Consider the following 19,296-nt stretch of genomic DNA (forward strand, 5'->3'; position numbering starts at 1 on the left):
TTTACTGTCCTGGAGTTGTCTTGCTGGGAGAAAGCCTGCCTGCAGTCTACAACACTTTGGTTGCTATGAAATCACTTTTTTAAGGCAGCATAGAAACCAGCTGATACTGATTTATTCAGCAGCTTTTGTAGCTATGAAATAGTACCTGACTCTCCCCTGGCTGGTCGAGGGGTTGCCGAAGCTGGAATCCTTTGCACCTGCAACCTGTCTGCATCCAAGGTCCCTGCCTGTCAGGAGCGCGGGCTGAGGGTGCCATCCTCACAGGGAATTGTACAGCGCGGTGCAAAATCGTTAGAGACGAGGGCTCCTAATGGAAACACTTAACGCACAACGTGACCGGAGTTATATAACGACTGTGGCTTATTAAACAGCCTCACTAAAGGCACGAAAGATGGGAGGCTGATGAAATTTTAGTACGCTACGCTGGATTTTTTCATGTCTATTGGGCCAGCAATAACTAGGTCTTAGTTACTTTTGGTGTGGTCACATAAAACTAAAAGCTCCTGTCACCTAAGGAAGATCTCTGCCATCCAGCTAGTGTGTCTGTTCACGTGTAGCCAGCTAGCTTGCTTTCTAGAAGCGATGCCTGTGACAAATTTTAAGACTTGCTTGATTAAAATTGAATTTATTTTTGACCGCTTAATTTGTGTTTGGTCGGTTGGACAGCAGGGAGGCAGGCAGTAATGCTGCAGACCTCTGTCGTGTGAGTTCAAATTGTTTCTGCTTTGTTCGTATTTTCCTTCTCCTCTTCAGCACAGGTATAAAGTGTTGCCGAGGCAATAGGGAAGCCTCTAGCCAGTCCATGGCTGGTTCACGATGTACAGGGGCTGGGAAAGGACCCTGCTAGAGGCAAAGAGTGATTCTCATCTACCAGAGTATGTGGCATGTGTTTTGGGAGCGAGAAACATGAGGGATTTTAAAACAGAGGCGTTTTAAGGTGCCCATAAATGCTTCAGAGGTCATTTTTGGAGGTGTCTTGCATCTGTTCCTTTCAGGATTTTTGCTTGCCGAGTCCCACACAGTTGGACTCTTGCAGCCTGATTCAGCACTCGGTTACTTTGGTTTTACACCACTATAATACCATTGATTTAAACAGATTTTCATTGGCATAAAACTAGAACTGCACAATAGTGAATCAACCATACAGAAAGCAAGGTAGTTGGCTTCACAGGCAGCATAAGAAACAATAAGCAAATTTTTTGCAACACTGCTAGCAAATATTCTTCTGAATGAGTGGCATATTTAGAATACATAGCTGTCTAAAGACTTTCATTTGGTAGGTAACTTTCAGCTAAGTGATGTTCCATAAATCTGTTACTTTCTGCTGCACCAACTATGCATTGCATTTTACCTGCTCATCTGATCTCCATTTTATTCGCCTGTACGTCTATGTATCTATGAATATTTTACAACCACGCTTGAAAGGTATCGCAGAAAGCTGTCTTAGCTGCCAAGCACTTCTACATTTACTCAGGGCTTAATGGGGGCCAAGCAAATTGGGTCTCTTGCTACTTGCTGCATGTTTGGTGTATCTAATAATAATTATTATTTCTTTGCAGAACCCCAGCTGAAAGGAATTGTGACAAGGTTATTCAGCCAGCAGGAATACTTCCTGCAGATGCACCCAGATGGTACAATTGATGGGACCAAGGACGAAAACAGTGACTACAGTAAGAAAAATTAGCCTGTTTTGCAATCCAATTACAATCAAATACATCACCTAGTGGGTCTCACTTGCACAGCTTATTTTTGAAAAGATCAAATTAGGAAGAAGCCAGCTGTTTTCTGCACATTTTTCCTATCTATCCTTCCCCTTTAAATCTTGCCTGTACAATTTCATATGTTTCCTCTCCGATCTTCTTCCCTCCCGCCCTGATTCTGTAACAGCCATCTGGGTGGGGTGGAGAATAAAACCCATGATTTGAATTGCTGCCAGAAGAGAAAGGAGATTATATTTATACACATGCCATGTGGGTAAAGGATACGGGGAATTCTCTCTCCAAGGAGAAGAGGAGAAAATTGTTTTCACTATTTCATCCTGAAAAATTCAGCAAGCATAAGGAATTTCCAGGCTTGGAGAAAACCAGCTGTTCACTAAAGTCTAGTGGTTTGAGGCTAGTGTCAAGGCTGAGGGTATCAAATGACCTTTCCAAAGGAGGTCATCATCCAAAATCCTGTTCAAAGAGGTTGGGTTCATGTGCAAAGTGCAGCAGAGCCATGTAGGTTTAAAAATGATGCTCATGTGCAGGAGCATAACAAATGCAAAACAGTAGCCAATATTTCTTTTGCAAAATAGAATACCAAAGCTCCTCAAAAGGTTAAAAAAGGTGCAGGATATTTTCTACAGCATCTCTTTGTTTCATATGCCTCAGATTGATGCTTCTGAGAGGGCAGTAATAAGCTCAGATCCTTGATGCCACAAACTGCATCAACAGATTAGGACTCAAGTCTTAATTTGGGTCATGCTATGCTGGCTTGAAGCTCCCTGTGCTGCTGCTGGAGGGACATCATATCTAGCCTGTCCAGCATGGAAGGTATCTTCCCAGTCATTACTAGAGATGAACAGAAGTTGATCCGTATGGTAGGATTGATGGAAGCAAACTTCATGTACTTTGTGAAAGGTGGAACCTACTGAATTTGGGGACAAATCTTGTTCTAACTCCAAGAGCTCCTAGCTGGATCGAAGGCATTGTTCCTTCAGGAAGGCAGGGCCTAGGCTGCAGGTGAGAGGTGTCTGCAGTGGTGCAGCGCACGTAGCAGGGCATGGACGTTGTCCTGTGAAGGTGCGCTTGGACAAGGGTGCAAGGTGGCTGCAGACCCACATCCGTGGTGCTTGCCCCAACCCCAAGAAGCTGGCAGAGTGCTGTGGTGGGAACGTTGTGTGTGATGGGGCTGCTCTGCTGCAGCCAGCTCAGGACTGTGCACAAGAGGAGCTTTGAGAAGATGGCAACTAAAATTGTGGGAGGCTGGCAAAGCCCTTGTGAAATGACCAAAGAGGCTGCATTCACCAGAAACTTGGCCTGTAGCAGATGCAAGTGTCAGGTTTTAGTCCCCTTTTTCATATGCTGGTGTTGAACAAATGAAATACCACAAATTGCAATGACACAACTTCTAATTTACATTGGAGCAGGAGAACCTGTGGCCCTCCCCATACACACTTTTACTCCATGAGAGACTGAGCAGGTCTTTTCCTATAAGAAGAATCTGGCCTTGTGATTTTCTCAGGCAGACACCAACACGTGATGAGTTCAGTGGGCTTTAGTGGGTGAGTAATGACCCAGTGTTGGGTTGTATTAGCTGTTTTTTCTTCAAGAAAGAAGACATAGGGTGTGTTCAATCTGCAGAAAATCCCATTGGAGGCCTATTTGTCAACGACATGGGAAGAGCTGCTAGAGATGACAGGAATTCATTACCCTCATTTATCAGTGAGGACTGAACAACAAAGTAATGGGCTTAAATGGAAGCAGAGATGAATTTAGGTAAACAGCAGAGGAGAATAAAATGTACGAGCAGTTCTGCAATATTTCAGGCTGGCAGGGGAGACGAGGGAAGCTGCTGCTGGATGCACCTCGGTGGGTGCAGGGGAACCTCCTCAGTCCCTGTGACTGAGGTGGGGCCCCAGTCGCCCAAACAGCTTGTTTAAGTATCCCATTGGAAGTGTTGGAGATCAGTTTGGCAAGGTGCGGAGTCCTTGTGAGCCACTTCCACCCAGTCGTCTTAATTGGAAATAGATGGGCTGAAGGGCATTTCTAGAGCGTAAATTTATGTGGTGAGATGGCAGCCCTGCCTTGGCAGCTTGGTGGGACAGGAGGCATCTAGTTGAAGTGTGCCAAGCCCCTTGCTCAAAGTCATGGGCTATGTTGGAAAGTTTAGTGAAGTTTTTGAGAGAAGATAGAAGCCAAAGAATTCCCCACCCCCTGATTGCAGGGGGTATCAAAAGAGAAAAAATCCAACCTGATAATATTTGGCTCCTGAAAATAAAATGAAGAATGTGCACTATTCAGTTTTGTTTAACTTTTTACCACAGACTGTCTTTTATAAATCTTCAGTTTGAGTCAACATTTTATATTATATGAAACTTCCAGTTATAGCTTCAAAACAAAATCACATTTTTCACTTTGGCAATGCCAAAATAAAGCACACTGACTATTTTTTCCTTTTCTATTCCTCCAAACATCTCAATTTTTGATCAGAAAAGTCAAAATTCACTTGTCTAAGTGAACAGCTTACAGATTTATTTCACTGATATTTTCTGTTTTAAAATATTTCTCCAGAAGATGCCTGACCAGCCAGTCAGCAGTATGTGCAGTATTTCTGTGCAAGGGCAAAACTCATCAAAAACTATATAAATAATATTTCCCTATCCCTGGAGAAGGGTTGGTTAACTCACATCCACTGGCAGAGAAGGGTAGTCTTGATGGCCACAGCAGAATCCTTCCCACTCTGGATGACTGTCTATTCTCCATGCAGAAGCCATCTTAGCACAGTTCAATACACAGTGAACACCATGTTCCATACATTGGCTCTGCATTCTGTAGCCCCGCACTGATTATTCAAATTAGCATTATGAAAGGAAGCTTAATTTTCATGGAATACATTAGGTTGGTTTACTCTGGCAAAATAAACGTTTAAAATGAGGCACGACATGTCCCTCAGATACATCTGATGCAATTAAAAGTTCTAATAAAAATCCAGTTATTTATATAAGAGGAACTGCTAATATTTAAGCAATTTTTAAATTAATTATCTGGTGCCCGTTTTATGTGTGTTCTTGGGAGGCTGATGGCATTTATTTTCCTCCTCCTCTCACTTAAAGAAAAAGAAAAAAAAAAACCCAGAAGCCAAGTTCTAATGGCATTTGAATGGGCATCCAGCCAGCTTCCCGCAAAACAGCGCTTGGGACATCTGTTCCTTATACCATGCAGTTAAAGGCATGCCATCTTAATGTAAGCAAGAAGACAGATTTTCTGCTTACTTGCATTGGGATGTATGAAGAATTTTGTTTTAATCGGAGCACGGTTTCATGGTGTACGAGGCCATTGTTTGTGTTCTTAGTAATGTTATATATGAACTTGAATTTGGGGCAGTATCTTTTCCTTCCAGTTCTGGTGATCTCAAATGGTCTTTCAGGGCTGACTGTTGCTGTCAGTGCTTGCATCATTATTGCTCTTTCTTGGGCTGAGCAGGGTAATGCCCCTTCTTCATGAGAGCAACTGGACTTCATTTGCCAGCGTAATCCTGCTGGACATCTGAAAAGCTTCAGCAAATGGACAGTACATAAAGGATAGGTCAACTGTACTATCAGGTGGAAACAGCCCAGCATATCTAGGATATTGTTTGGGGCTTTCCAGCAATAGAAAGAGACATAAAAAGATAAGACCGGGGAAGCCTCTGGAGGTCTCCAGTCCAGCATCCAACTTGGAGCTGGATTGTCTTCAGCTGCACAGAGCCTTGTCTAGTTGTTTCAAATGTCGCCAGGAGTTGGCTATTCCATATCTTCATAACCTCTCTGGTTCCAGTGCTGTGCTGTTCTCATTGTGGAGAATTTTCTTTATATCCAGTCATAATTTTTCTGAGGCTTTTGTCTGGTGCCTCTTGTCCTTTCATTGTGTTCCCCTGAGAAGACTCGGTCTCTGGCTTTCCCTTCTTTGAGCTAAGCAAACCCAGTTCCCTCAGTTTCTTCTCTCATATATGTTGCATCACAGTCTCTTGATCATCTTAGCAGCTTTCCTCACTCCCCTCAGGATCTTAAACTTCCTCATCTCATGGTGCACCAAGACTGCTGTTGCCTATGGTATCCTCCATTAGTTATTTCTTATGTGCAGCAAAAATGTCCTGCTCCACAACACATCACCTGGTATAAATTAGTTTAGCTCCTCTGACTTACTACTGTTTAAATCAGCTGAGTGTATGGACCACATCTTCTATATGGCATGTCTCGCTTTACTCTTCCATTTCTGTAAATAAGTTAGCCCAGACTTATAGCTAAGTGTGCGTTCAGATTTTAAAAACATGTTATGCAGCTGATAAACCGCCATAACGGTACAAGGAACAACGTACTCATGGCCAAAGGGTTTAGGACTGGAGCATGCTAAAAGTAGTATCATCAATAAGCAGGGTCAGGTGTAAATTTACTGATAGTTGAAAATGGTAAAATGTAATGAAAGAAAATACGCAGAAATATTCAATGTCTTAATTTTTTTTTTCTTTTCTGCTTGTAAATTAAAAGAGCATGCCCGTTCCATGCAGTTGCAGATGGCATAGAAAATTTACCATTTGCAGTGGAGAAAGAGTTTTAAAAGCATTTGTTAAATTTTCTCTTTTTCACATTAGGACACCCTGTGGCTAGTCCTACTCTACCACAGCTAGTCCTCTTCCCCATCTCTAAATCTGCTGTTTCACGTTAACCAGGTTTTTTTTTCCCTGACAAAAAATGAGACATCTTGCTTTTGAGGTTGGTTGAGGGTTTCCCCCCCACACTTTTTTACATTCTTCCAATAAAACTTCGAAATCTGTTCCAAAACAAGATGAAATATTCATTTGGAAACATGATAACAAAAGGCTTGAACTTCTTCAAAGATATTTCTAGATTTAAGTGCAGAACAGCTCTGAGAATTTACAAAGTTTTGATCGACCCAAACCACTTTTTTAGTAGAGGAAGACATTTGCTTCCTAAAATGTCTTTGGCTGTCAGTTACCTATGTCAGATGCACGTCCTCCTGCTTGCCTGCCTGCTTGCTCCCCTGCTCTGCAGTGTGTTGCAGGAGATGCTCTGCCATGCCTAAAAGCCATGACTGTGGGTGTTGCTACCGTGGTCTGCAGCAGGGTCCCAGGGAGTTTGGGAACCCACACCGGTCTTGCTACTGTAGCACAGAGGACAACAGGGTTGTTCCTGTGCTCTCTTAGCATGTATAGGTGGAAAGAGAGATTTGGAGACACGTGGGTGCTTCCAGCTGGAACTTCTCACCCGCTAATTCTACGTATTATCACCTTGCTGCCTAATGAATGCTTTGAATGGTCTATGCAAGACAAATTGGCTGTAGGGAATGAATGATGATTCCCATTCTGTTTCATTATTAGCAGTAATATGCTCCATTTTTCAGTGGGGGGAAAAATTAGGGAAGGGGAATTGCTTATAAATAGACTTGTTAATTGCAGAGGGTTTTAGACCTTCATGGTAGTGAGAAAGTGATAGAAATATAAGCTTGCTTTGGCTAGTGAGCTTTTAAACAGTAGAACTGCGCTATAACGCAGGTCTTTAATGCTGAGTAGCTACATTGGGATGTGTGTGTTTCATCTGGAGACAGTATCAGAGTAGCACCATCTTTGACTCAAAAAGATGTTTGTGTTGTTCACAAACCGATACCCAGGCTGGACTTCATTTGCCGTATACATCTATTGACGTCCTCCCACTGGATCACTTAGATACAGGCACTGGCTTTGGTGGGAGTTCAGCACACACTCTGATATATTACTGAATAGGGTGCATAAAGGCTTGAAAAGGGGCTGGGGGTAGGTTTCTTTTCACCAAACTCGGGGTGCCTTTAGGCATCTCACCAAGGGGAGTCATCCAGCCTTCCTTGGGAATTGAGTGAGAAAGAAGGGCATTCATTTACAAATGGGATTCATGAATCTCTTTTCGGTGAAACCAGCTCAGCCAGGGCACCTGTTAGATATCTTGAGCAAAGTGGTTTTCTGTCTCCTGTGCTTTTTTCAGGTTTTACTTCTGAAAAGGTATCCACCTCTGACCTTTAACCAAATCCACCAGGAGCTCAGGTTGAACGTAACCGGTTTCCCATGACATTTCACACACCCTTTGGGCTCTGCTTTTTCTCTTAGAAATTGCGCGACTCCTGGGACTTTGGTTCAGGCTCTCTAGTCTGAACCACTAGCTGCAAGGAAAGAATCAAGCCACAGTTTCAGTTCTGTTTTTTTTTTCCCCCTCCTTTCTTTCCATGTTGGCTATAAATTTTTTTTTTCTTTGGAAAGGAATTGAAACACACTTCTGTCTCTTCCTCTCTGTAATAATTCACAGGCTGTACATGGGGAGGTTCTTGGGAAGCATCTTGTGGTTGAGTTAAATCCATGCATTACCTGGCATGTGCACATGTAACAAGTCTCCTCAGGATGGTGGGTTGATGTTGACTCTATTCCCTCCTGTTATACCACTAGCCTGGCCTGAGGAGCTATGGCATTTTGAATAGGCCATTTCAGCAAAACCGGCTTTATCCTCCAGGGCTAATGTTAAATCAGCAGTGGTCCATCTCCCAGGGAAGGAGAGGCTGGGAGATGGCACAGTGGGAAGGAGGACTGTTTCTTCTACAACCATAATGTGAAGACCCCTTTGTGCTGTGCTTGCTCCAATGTGATGTGTCAGGCATAAAACCTCATAAATGGTCTATAAAATGAATCGGCTAGAGGATGATGTCCTTAACGGTCAGCTGGAAAATGGGAATGCTTCACTGCATGCTCTGTCACTCAGTCTTTCCTCTGCACTCTGCCCGTTAACAGGTCTCCCCTGGGCTAACTTGAACACCCCAAAGCTCTTGAGAAGTTTTAAGCAGGCTTTTGCAAATAAGTAATTGTGTTAAAAAGCCATAATAAATGCTTCATGAATGTGGAAGGGGCAGTCTGACCTCATGACTAGGGAACCAGAAAAAATACTCTTGTTTCAGGGCAGTTGTGCGGGAAGAGACCTTGTGTGAAATATTTCCGTTGTGTTTGTGCTCACGTTTCTGCTCAACCCTGTTTCTGCTCATCTTCCCATAGCCTGAGCTCCCTGGGACAGGGTCTAGTTAGCTTTTTGTAAGCTGGAGCACAAGGGGTCCTACAACACCTGAGTACTCTTGTCTTATAAATCTCGGTGGAAACAAAGCCATGCTAATGCCTCAGTGCTCAGTCTGTCAACAGTGACAGTCCTCTCCTCTTTGGGCTCATTCTGTTAGAAATGTAGCAAAAGCCTGACTGTACATTAATGGGTGTGCTCACAGGAAGGGTCTTTCAATGAGATACAGGGTCTACTTGGAATCAAACAATAAAGTAATTGGGAGGAAGCGGTTGCAATGCTTTAATCAATAAGATTGCAGTAAAATTGAGTATTGAAAGATCTCACCCTCTTCCGTCCTGTCTAGTGCTGCTTCTGAATGAGGAGCAGTGCTCTGGGCCTGGAGTGGAGCAGTATCTCTTCCTGAGTTTCTTCATTCCCTTGACAGCAGGGATCACAGGGGCAGACACACAGTCAAGTTAATTTGCATCCTTCTGGCCATGGTCTGTGTACTCTTTTAGCATATGGCAAATGCAAGAAAGCGTGACTAGGCTGAAATCTGTTTCGGGGGAACTAAACTAAGTTGTGTTGTTGTGTTTGCTACGGGCAAAAACGTGTACATGTGCAGTTACCACAGCTCAGCTGGCCCATGGAAAGCTGTTGAGATGCGCTAGCTTGAGTGCACGTATGAGCCCTTGGCATTGCAAAGGCAGCGATCAGACAGACTGATGGGTGTGTTAAGGCTTCTGGGAGGCAGCCAAATTCAATACTTTTAAAAACTTGATTTCAACGCTGGCCCCACGGCTGCAGACCTTTCCTGTAGCTGGAAGCAGGACTTTTGATTCTAGTTCAGTATCTTTTGTTAAGAGTCAGGTGTGGGGTGGGCTGGCCCTGGGACAAAAAGCAGCAGCAGCCACACAGGGTGATGTTTCCATAACCTTTGCTTTCCTTTTCCTTCCGCAGCCCTTTTCAATCTAATTCCTGTGGGTCTTCGTGTGGTGGCAATTCAAGGGGTGAAGGCAGGTCTGTATGTTGCCATGAACGCTGAGGGATATCTCTACAGCTCAGTAAGTACTTGGCACTGTTGGGGTCCTGGAGTGGCTTGGTTTTGTAGGCGGGAGGGAGGAGACTGCATTGGGACTTGCGGCTTTTTCTGAAAATGGTCACGTATCAGCAAACCTTTAAATGCAGGAACAGGGGAAGCTGCTGCAAGGCCATGCAATATTCACTTTAAAGTGTCTCCACGGAGATTCGTGGCAATATTTCCTGACTCGTGAAGATACACTTTGTGTTCCTTTGAGTAGTTACTTAATGTAGGTCATGTTGTAGATGAGGTTGTGTGGTTGGCTGGTTATATTCCAGTTTCACATTTGTGAAATGGCATGGACTGAATGGAATTGCTTCTGAATTGTGCCTGGATAACTGATCGTAGGTGGTGCCCCAATGGGTCATACTCTGCTTTTGACTGCAGTGTAAATCCACAGCAATACACTGACTTCATTAAAATGGTTCTGGACTATTCTGTTGGTGGAGTGCTTCAGCGGAGCAGAATTTCCCTGTATTTGTGTGGTCTTTCTAATGCACATAAAAGATAAGTGAGGCATTTTTTACTGACTAATTCCCCTATAACTTTCTTAGATGGCATGAAAGGGCATGAGGTTATTCATAAGATTTTCATTTGAAGTAAGTAATTGATTTTCACAGTGAATAATTGATTCAGTGATTTATTAAATATGGCAGCCCTTTGCCAGAATTTTTTATGCTTCAAATAACTTTGCTCTAGTTCTACATAGTAAAAAGTGATAGTTAATAATACACTTCTCATTTCTGTAGCTATGATATCTTTAAAGTGCATAGCTGATATTCTAATCTCATCTGCCTTTGTGTAAATTTACAGTGCAGTGATTCTGCTCTTGTCTAGGCATTTACTTTGCTTTAAAAGTGTACGTGAGATTGGAGATAGGACCACTGAAAGGACAACAGTCCGAGTTGCTCCTACACAATGTTTCCTAACTCTTACAATCCATCTTCATTCCTGGTCAGTTTTAAAGTGCTCACATGGTTGGGATTTCCCCCTTTCCTTTGGGAGGCAACAAAGCTCTGTCTCCCCAGTGGCTCAGGGTAGAAAACTGCAAGTGGATGTGTTAATATGCCTGGCGAAAGAGGTCTCAAAACTGGCTGCTTGTCAAGAAGAGACAGAGATCAATCTGGATCTCTGTGGATGCCAGACGCTTCCTGTTCTTTCATAGCCCAGTAAACATAAATGACTGCTTCTAAATAAATTACATCGGTTTACTAACAATGAAAACCTCTTCTTTTTGTAAAGCTATCGGAGTCCTAAAGGTAATACCAAGCATGGTGTGGTACTGCATTATCGTGCGTGTTTCCATTTAGGCACATAGTCGGGGAGTCAGGACTGATGTTTTGCCCTGCGTTTGTGCAGCACTGGGCATAAAGGGGTCCTGGCCTGGCATAGGGACTCCTCGTACCACTGGTGCCCCGTAATGAGGACTGCAGGAAAGCAGCATGTGTCACAGAGCCACATCCAGCCTGGGTGGGTCGTCTTGGAGCAATGAAGGGTAGCATTTTTCTGAACAAATAGTGCAAGGGAGGGGAAGGTGTGGGGCTCAGGCAAAAGAAATGGAGAGTTGGAAACATGATGTTTAACAGCTGAGAGATTAGAGACGATGCAGAGGAAAAGGATCTCTTGCTAGCAATAGTGACACAATGCAGAGGGTGGGAGGGACATACCAAGAGATGGTGGACAGCAGGAATACGACGTGTCCAGGAAACACCTCTGCTAGTCACATGAAGTTTCCTAAAAGGCACCAGATCATGCATGTATTCAAACGAGGGTGGTTTAGTGAGGCCTGCTTGTTCCCAGCAAGTGTGCCTATCTTAAGTAGGAAGGTTAATCAGGGAAGGCTAAGGATGCAGCATGATGGCCAGTGGTTGATGAAGTGGACCACGTTACATGCCATAGCTTGGTGGCATTCAGCTCTGTCTGAACTAATCAGAGTGTTAAACTGTTCATTTCGTGAACGTGATGCAATGTTCTGCTTGCAGTAAATGGATGCTACTGGCCCATCTCTAAACCAGGGAGGTGGAGCTTGCTGGACCCAAATTTCTTTTTGTATTGACTGGTGGCTCTGTGTCTGTCTTACAGCAGTAAATCAATGAATTCACTGTGCTTTGGAGCAGACCCCAAGGCAAGAAAAAAGAAAATTTGTGATAAAGCCTGTTAGAAGCAGGGAGTGTGGGTCAGGTCACTCATAGCATCAAAGACAAGGGATGAGACCAGGGTCCTATAAGAGAACTGGATAAGACTGAGAAAAGCTCAACCTGTTCAAGCAGTCTCTTTTGGATTCTGCAGTTTTCTCTGTGGGGCCGGGATCCCACTCCAAGCCAGCATTTGGCATGGCTGTGTCAGTCTCAAAGACTGTGCTGGAGAATTGCTTTGGCAGGACTTGACAGGCTGTTCTTCTCTGGGGCAAGCAGGGCCCCTGGCTGTGCCGCCTGGACCTGATTGCTGCCCACACCAAAGGACACATCGTCCCTGTTCCTTTGCTTAGCAGACCCTAAACTACAGCTTTGCTTTGTCTCAGGCCAGTTTTCTTTGATGTTGTGCGTGTACCTATTTTTTCCACTTGCTTTTTCTGAGGGATTTCTGAAAAAAATGGGTCAATATTCCCCATAGATATTGTTCACTCATGCAGATCCATTGATAAATGAACTTTTTCTGCTGGTTGGCTGCCTCCCTTGCTGTCTGTCCCAGGCCTAGCCCTGCTAGGACTTCTTGTAACACCCTGAAGCCCAGGACTGCTTTCAGGTAAAATGCAACTGTCCAGGGAAATGGGTTTTTGTGTGTTTTTTTTTTTTCCCTCCTCTTGAGCCCAGATTGTGGCTGTAACTGAACACATCATCACTGTGGGTTTGTTTTGGTTTTGTTTGGTGGTGGGTTTTTTGGTGATACTTAATCTGTGTGTGTCAGCTGAGACCTTGGCTGACATCCTCTGCCCTGGATCAAACCAGAGACTATTATCAGCCTGGTCTCAGAGTTGGTTTGTGCCAGCTCCTTCTGAGTTTGGGCCAATGGGCTCTTGAATGAATGGGTTTAGAATAACCAGCCCTTGGAAAAAGTCTTCCTGGTGCCAGTCAACACAAAAGCAGGGCTAAGTGGGATTCTCTAAAGCCAAACTTGTGAGAGGCTCTTTGCAGAAACATGCAAGACCCTCCTATGTGCTCGGCCACATTGATACCTTCCCTCCTATGTGCTCGGCCACATTGATACCTTTAGCAATGAGTTTCCTCATCTCTTCTGTTCAGTTAGGGATGGATAGGGACAGCATGGGGTTGGATTGCTGGGTTGAAGCCAACCATAGATCTTTAGCCAGCTTCAGAGGCCTAAATGCATTAGATGCCAAAGCCTCTTTGCCTGGGAAGCAGCTGTTTATGACTTTTGTGCATCGTTTACTTATAAATGATTTCCCCCCCCCCCCCCCCCCCCAGACTAGCTTATTGCTACCTCTGAGGTCTGCTAGGGAATTAGGTGCTTAGTAGGTAAGAAAATCAGATCTTGGTCTGAGGCACCTGGCTTTGCAGACAGTAGGATGCAAAACACTCTCTTCATAGTAAGCTTGCAGAGTCATTGGTGTGTTCCCATTTGATTTCTTGTAATGTAGAGCAGCTGTAAATTCCCTGATGGTGCATGAAGGTTTTTATCAGCACCTGTTCTGTGGAGTGACATGACTCTCCTGAGGATCCACTGTTAGCATTTTATGCCGAAGTAAAAATATGCAGAATGAATGAAGGGCAGCAGGTAGTACTTGTACTGTCTTAGTCCTTGGGAAGCTGAGACCAAAGGCTGGTTGTTGCAGAGGAGAGGGGAACACAGAATAAAGAGGTACGTCCTGCTCCAATGAGTTTACAGCCTAATCCTAATGGGAGAAGACACAGAACATGCTCTCCTGTCTCTGTCTGGAGTTAATAGTTCCACCACCAAATTAATTCCTACTCCTGTATAACCTTTTCCTGTGAAGTTTCTCTCTTTGGCATCCAGCTTTCTCTCCGTTACCTGTGCCGCAACAACTGTCAGGGCATTGGGGAGGGGAGCACCTGCGAAATGTTGTGCCTGAGAGGCAAACCTCGTTCTCCTGGAGCAGATGCTCATCATGGGGCTGTAGAGCCTCCACAGGCCCACCCAATCACTCCAAGTACACTGAAATTGCAGCTCTCAATAGGATGACATGTATAATTCAGTGGTGTTACAGCTGGGATTGGTTTTGCCCCAAGTGCATAACACTTCTCTTCTAAAATGTACTGCTCTCAGATATTCCTTGTTGTTTAACTCAGAGTTCTAATTATTTTTGAAATGGCAAATCGTGATACATAATTTATTGGAAAGACTGAGAAAACCCTAGCAGAGATGCAGAATGCAGAGGAAAAAAATGGGTTGCTTATGAGAGCTCAGGATGGTTTTACAATATAAACCTGTGAGTTTGAAATGTTGAAATTAGAGCTTGAATCACTTCAAAGATTCCTGCTAATAAGGCAATGATTATGCACAATAAAAAAAAAAAATCTAAACAGCATTGAAAAAAACCGAAGTCATGTTAAGAGCTCAGTGTGTCTTAACATTTTCCTTTTCTCTGCTTTTTTTTTCTGCTCTATCATTTTGCATAATAAACAAGTCTTGCATAATAATAAACAAGTGTCTGGGGAAGTATGTATATTAACTGTATTTTTTTAATCTGCTTGCAATGCTATAACTATTTTGCTACAACTCCTCTAGGGTTGCTGCACTCCTATTTACATCATTTCAAGGTCAGGGGCTGGAGTCAATAATGCTGCATTGTGCCCCCTAATAGGCTTGGGGTGTTAAACCTGCTCCTGTCAATGCCATTTCTTTAATTCCTATTTGACCTCCAGTGGTGCTAGTTGATTTGGTCAGAAGTACAGATAGGCCAGGCAGGTATCTTGGACATCTCCCTTTTGCAAACTTTGCAAGCAAGCGCACTTGCTGGGGGGGGTCCCTAGTTTACATGCCTCATTAGGGAGCCAGGTCAGTGGAGAGAGAGAAATGTCTCCAAAGGCAAAGCACAGCAGGAGCCTAATGTAATGTGCTTTTAATTTCCCTCCAGAGTATCTACTCTTCTTCATTGGCTCTTTAAAGGGGCTTGCTGAATGAAGGCATTAACTGGGAGATGTAAAACTCCTCCTGTCCCCTGGCTTATTCATAAATACGGAGGGAACGAAATGGATGCTCAGGGAAAAAGCTGTGCTGAGGAGAGCCAGCCCCTGGGAGCAGATTCCTGCCTTGCATCGAATGTTCCTAAAATACAGCTTCTGGCGGGCACCCTGGCATGCACCCTTGTAGCATGGAAACTTGTAAACACAGCTATCAATAGCAAAGTGGTCCCTCTTCCCTCAGTGAGGTGCTGTCACCCACATTGCTCTGCTTGGCTCTCAGGAGCTCTTCAATGGTCCAGCTTCCCTTTCACCCCAGCAGTGCGAGCTCATCTGTCCCGTGTGCAACTGGTGGAAGTCGGGCAGGACCAGTGCTGGCCCACGCAGGCTCAGGGATTGTTTAGGATGCTGTAAGAGCCAGAAATGGGTATGACCTCACTTGGCAGGACCACCTGGACTGCTCGTCAGATGAGGAGAGCTGGGACAGTGCAATACTGTGGCTTTTTTTAGGGCAGGCTTCCCATCTGGCATCCTGCTGAGGGACCTGTATTCCCTGAACCTTCATAGCACAGCACTACGGCGAGGCTCCCGCGGGGAGGGTGCTGCTCTGCACCTTGTATCGATGTCTGGGATGAGTTAGGTCAGACTTAGCTTTTGCCTATTCAAGCAAGAGACTGTTCAGAGGACAAAATCAGTAACAGCAGGACCTAATCCTGTTTTCCTAGCTAGCTGTTCCTTGTCTTATATGATAGCAGTGCAAATTATAAAGAATAAGTATGCTTCAATAAGAAGTGCCTTCTCTTAGCCTTGGTTGTGCAGGGTATTTAGGAATGTGTTGTGTTCCACCTAATGCCAGCTGGAGGAGCGGGGATGAGACGCTCCCTTTTGTGAGCAGTGGTCTGTCAGTATTGGGATGCATTATGATCTTTTGCTGAAATTTCATTTTGGAAAATGCTCCAGTGGTGCTGACTCATCTCATTTTGACACTTCCCCAAAGAAACGTTACAGATTCCCATTTTGAAAGAACTTCAGTGTGTTTTATATTGCTTTACCGTTCCTAATAAAATCAGAACAAAATGTTTAGATTTTGATTGAGCATTTTGATCCCACATGATTTCCTTGAAGTGTGGAAGAGGGAGGAGAGTAGAACACCAGCAGGGAGGGGTTGCTCTAAATTGTAAGGAAGGCAAGAGTAGAAATTGCAGAGATGAATCAGTCGTAGCTGCCATTTTCAGCATTCCTTCTGCTGATTTCCTTGAGGCCAAAAGTACAGGTCTAACCTTAGATAAGCAGGCAGATGCAGTGTTTGGAGCAGGTACTAAGCAGCAGTAGCATTGCATAGAGCTTGCCGATTTTTTTTCTCGTGCATTGTGTGTGATCAATTAACCACTGTAGGGGAAATGGTGAGGTTAAAGCAGAATGGTTGATGGCAATACAATGTTTGAGTTGGATTTTGGAAGGAAACTCTAGGAAATGTCTAGACTGAGGATGGGACAGTGTGCAGGGAAACCCCTAGTTAGCAGAGATGACACGTGAGTGGATCACTCATCCCAGCGAACAGGAACCAAAAGCTGACTGTCACGATGTTGCTCTGGAGAGGCAGTCGCAGCAGAAGTCTGTTTCATTGCCTTCCCTTTGCATCCTGCTGGCTGGGGGGATGCAGGAGGGGCCAGTGACCGAGCTCTTCTCCCTGGGCTAACCTTTTGCTTTTCCTCAAACTCTCCAGCCTGCTTTGCTTGTTTTTAATGCTGTTTATCAAGTGTCTTGTCCATAAATAATGTTATTGTCTGTTTTCCACACGTGAAATCTAGACTAAACTCCAGTACATCGGGGTGACAGTGGCATTATTAACATTTTATTTTGTGGTGGCGGGAGGACAAATATTGTCCTTCCTGGGTCCAGGACTCTGTTTGATATGAAAAGAAAGGAGGAAAGTTTTGAGCGAGGACGTGTTTGGGTTGTTCAGCCTTGAGAAGAGAAGGCTCCGGGGAGACCTTATAGCAGCCTTCCAGTACCTGAAGGGGGCCTACAACAAAGCTGGAGAGGGACTTTTTACAAGGGCATGTAGTGATAGGACAAGGGGTAATGGCTTTAAACTGAAAGAGGGTAGATTTAGATTAGATATAAGAAAGAAATTCCTCACTATGAGGGTGGTGAGGCACTGGAACAGGTTGCCCAGAGAAGCTGTGGATGCCCCATCCCTGGAAGTGTTCAAGGTCAGGTTGGATAGGGCTTTGAGCAACCTAGTCTAGTAGAAGGTGTCCCTGCCCATGGCAGGTTGGAACTAATGATCTTTAAGGTCCCATCCAACCCAAACCATTCTGTGATTATGATTCTATGTTTGGCTGAGGTCAGGTATGTGTTAATGAAGTGATTCGGATCTCCTTTCTGATAACACCAAAGTCAAATATAGAATGGATAAAACTAGTGAATGGCGTGCCTCTGCCAAACAGTGACTAATGGCTCTGGAGGCGAAAGCAGGAGATACAAGAGTCATAGGCTGAAAAACCCGAGAAGAAACCTTACTGACTGTGTGCATGTAATTATAACTGGGAGCCAAGTGATAGAAAACTTTCAAAATGAGGAACATTGTTGGACTGTAATGCAGTTTTCCAGGGGAAAGGGAGAGATGTTCAAAATACCTGGGCTATTTCAAGCCAGACTGGCTGAATCAGTGGGGAATGTAGCTATAGCGGAAAGGCCTGGATGGAAGCCTGAACCATCCCTACCCTGCTTTTGCTGTGAAAGGGTACTATCCTGACTAAGCACTTGCAAAGCAGAAATAATTTTCTTGAAGTCTCTGAATCATGGGAGCTGAGTTCAGGTCCCATATCTTTTAGTTCCCATGAGTTCCAAGATACAGGGCTGGCTTTTGGCACCTATAGTTGCATGGTACGGTGCTTCACAGGAGCCTCCTGAAATTGGTGGAGTCAACGTGCTCGATCGGAGTTATGAACCTGGCTGAGGAGCTGAAATGTCCTTATACAAGATCCAGTTCAGCAAAGCACTGAAACTGCACCTTGATGCTTTGCTGAATCCGTGCTCCCCGGTCTCCCCTGCTGCAGGGACGCGGGCCCTGGGGATTACCAGCCGCTTTCGGTTCCTCTTCTGGAAGAGCCACTCCTTACTGCAAGGAAAGCTCCACATCTACCCAACTTCTCTCGCCGTGAATTCATCTGTGAAGCCGCGAGCAGGGTAGAAAGGATCTGTACTACTGGCAGCCAGTCGCTGCTGAGATGTGTTGCATGCTCAGCTCTGCAGAGCGCGTGGGATGGCCGGCGTGCTTCTGCCAGGGAGCCTGCAATCTGTGCGCGAGCGGGGAGGAGCGGGGGGGCACCTTGCCAGCAGCACTGCCTGAAGGCATCCCGGCAGCAGAGCAGGCGGGCAGGCAGGACATGGCTTTGGACCGGCTCCAGCCCCTCCTGAACCATGCCTGGTCCTTGCGTATGGCCTCGTGGTACGAGGTGCACCAGAGAGGCCCTGCAAGGTCTGTCCCCTGTACGTGCTGGCCGAGGCTGAGCCCGGTTCTGGCCTTGTGACAGTGGGGTAGAGGGCAGCCGAAAAGCAGGGTGCAGAGGCAGAGTCCACCCTTCCCCACCCACTGCGTCCGCTGACACGGGCTGAGTTTGTTTTAAAAACATGCCTGGCCCTCATGGAGGGCTGAAAATGTCGGCCCTGAGGGCAAATGGCTGAGTTTTTTAGATCTGCTGGTTGTTTATTACTGGAGTATTTAATTATATTATCCAACTTGTAAATTTTGAATGAATGAATAAACTGGGCAGAATCTGGACTTAAAATAGCTCTTTAAAAATATTCTGCACTAAGACCTTTTTTTTTTTTCCTTGTTAGTTTTTTCTCGAGAATGGTGGAGGAGGCTCTAGGATGGGGCCTGCGCAGTTTTGAGGTGCTGCCACCCAGCACCCTGGGGACAGGCAGGTTCTGCAGGGGTCCTCGGCAGGACGGTGACGTGACATCCTTGTTGTTACAATCAAAACTTCCTTTTAACCCAGACCCTCTGCAGACAGCAGGTCGGTTTAACAAACATCTGAAAGCCTCTGCAGAGCGGGTCGCTTTACACATTAACCATAACTTGAGCTCAAATGCGCGCACAAGGCTCACTCGGTGCTTGGGGTCGGCGGCCGGGAGGGGTGTGGGGTGGTCCCTGGCCGGGGGGCTCATGGCCCTGCCTCACGGGAGCCACCGCCTCCCGCCGCGCAACTGGCTGCCGCGCGGGGTTACAGGCAGGGTGCCGCGTGCGCTTACGCATCCTTGTTCCACGATGGCGGTGATTCCGATTGTCCCGCGTGCCCGGGACCCCTTTAAAGGAGAAGTGGCTATGTGACCAG

General features: G+C 45.2%; 1 protein-coding gene across 3 annotated transcripts in view; it reads left to right on the top strand.

The window, feature by feature from the left end:
• The window catches only part of FGF12 (fibroblast growth factor 12), a 231,811-nt gene that overhangs the window by 146,743 nt on the left and 65,772 nt on the right, over positions 1-19,296 (top strand). For all 3 annotated transcript variants that reach the window (XM_075157090.1, XM_075157091.1, XM_075157089.1), the window contains 2 exons: positions 1,560-1,670; positions 9,728-9,831. In XM_075157090.1, the coding sequence (XP_075013191.1) occupies positions 1,560-1,670; positions 9,728-9,831 (215 nt within the window). The remainder of the gene's footprint in view (positions 1-1,559; positions 1,671-9,727; positions 9,832-19,296) is intronic.

Source organism: Calonectris borealis, chromosome 9 (genome assembly GCF_964195595.1).
Source record: "Calonectris borealis chromosome 9, bCalBor7.hap1.2, whole genome shotgun sequence".
NCBI lineage: Eukaryota > Metazoa > Chordata > Aves > Procellariiformes > Procellariidae > Calonectris > Calonectris borealis.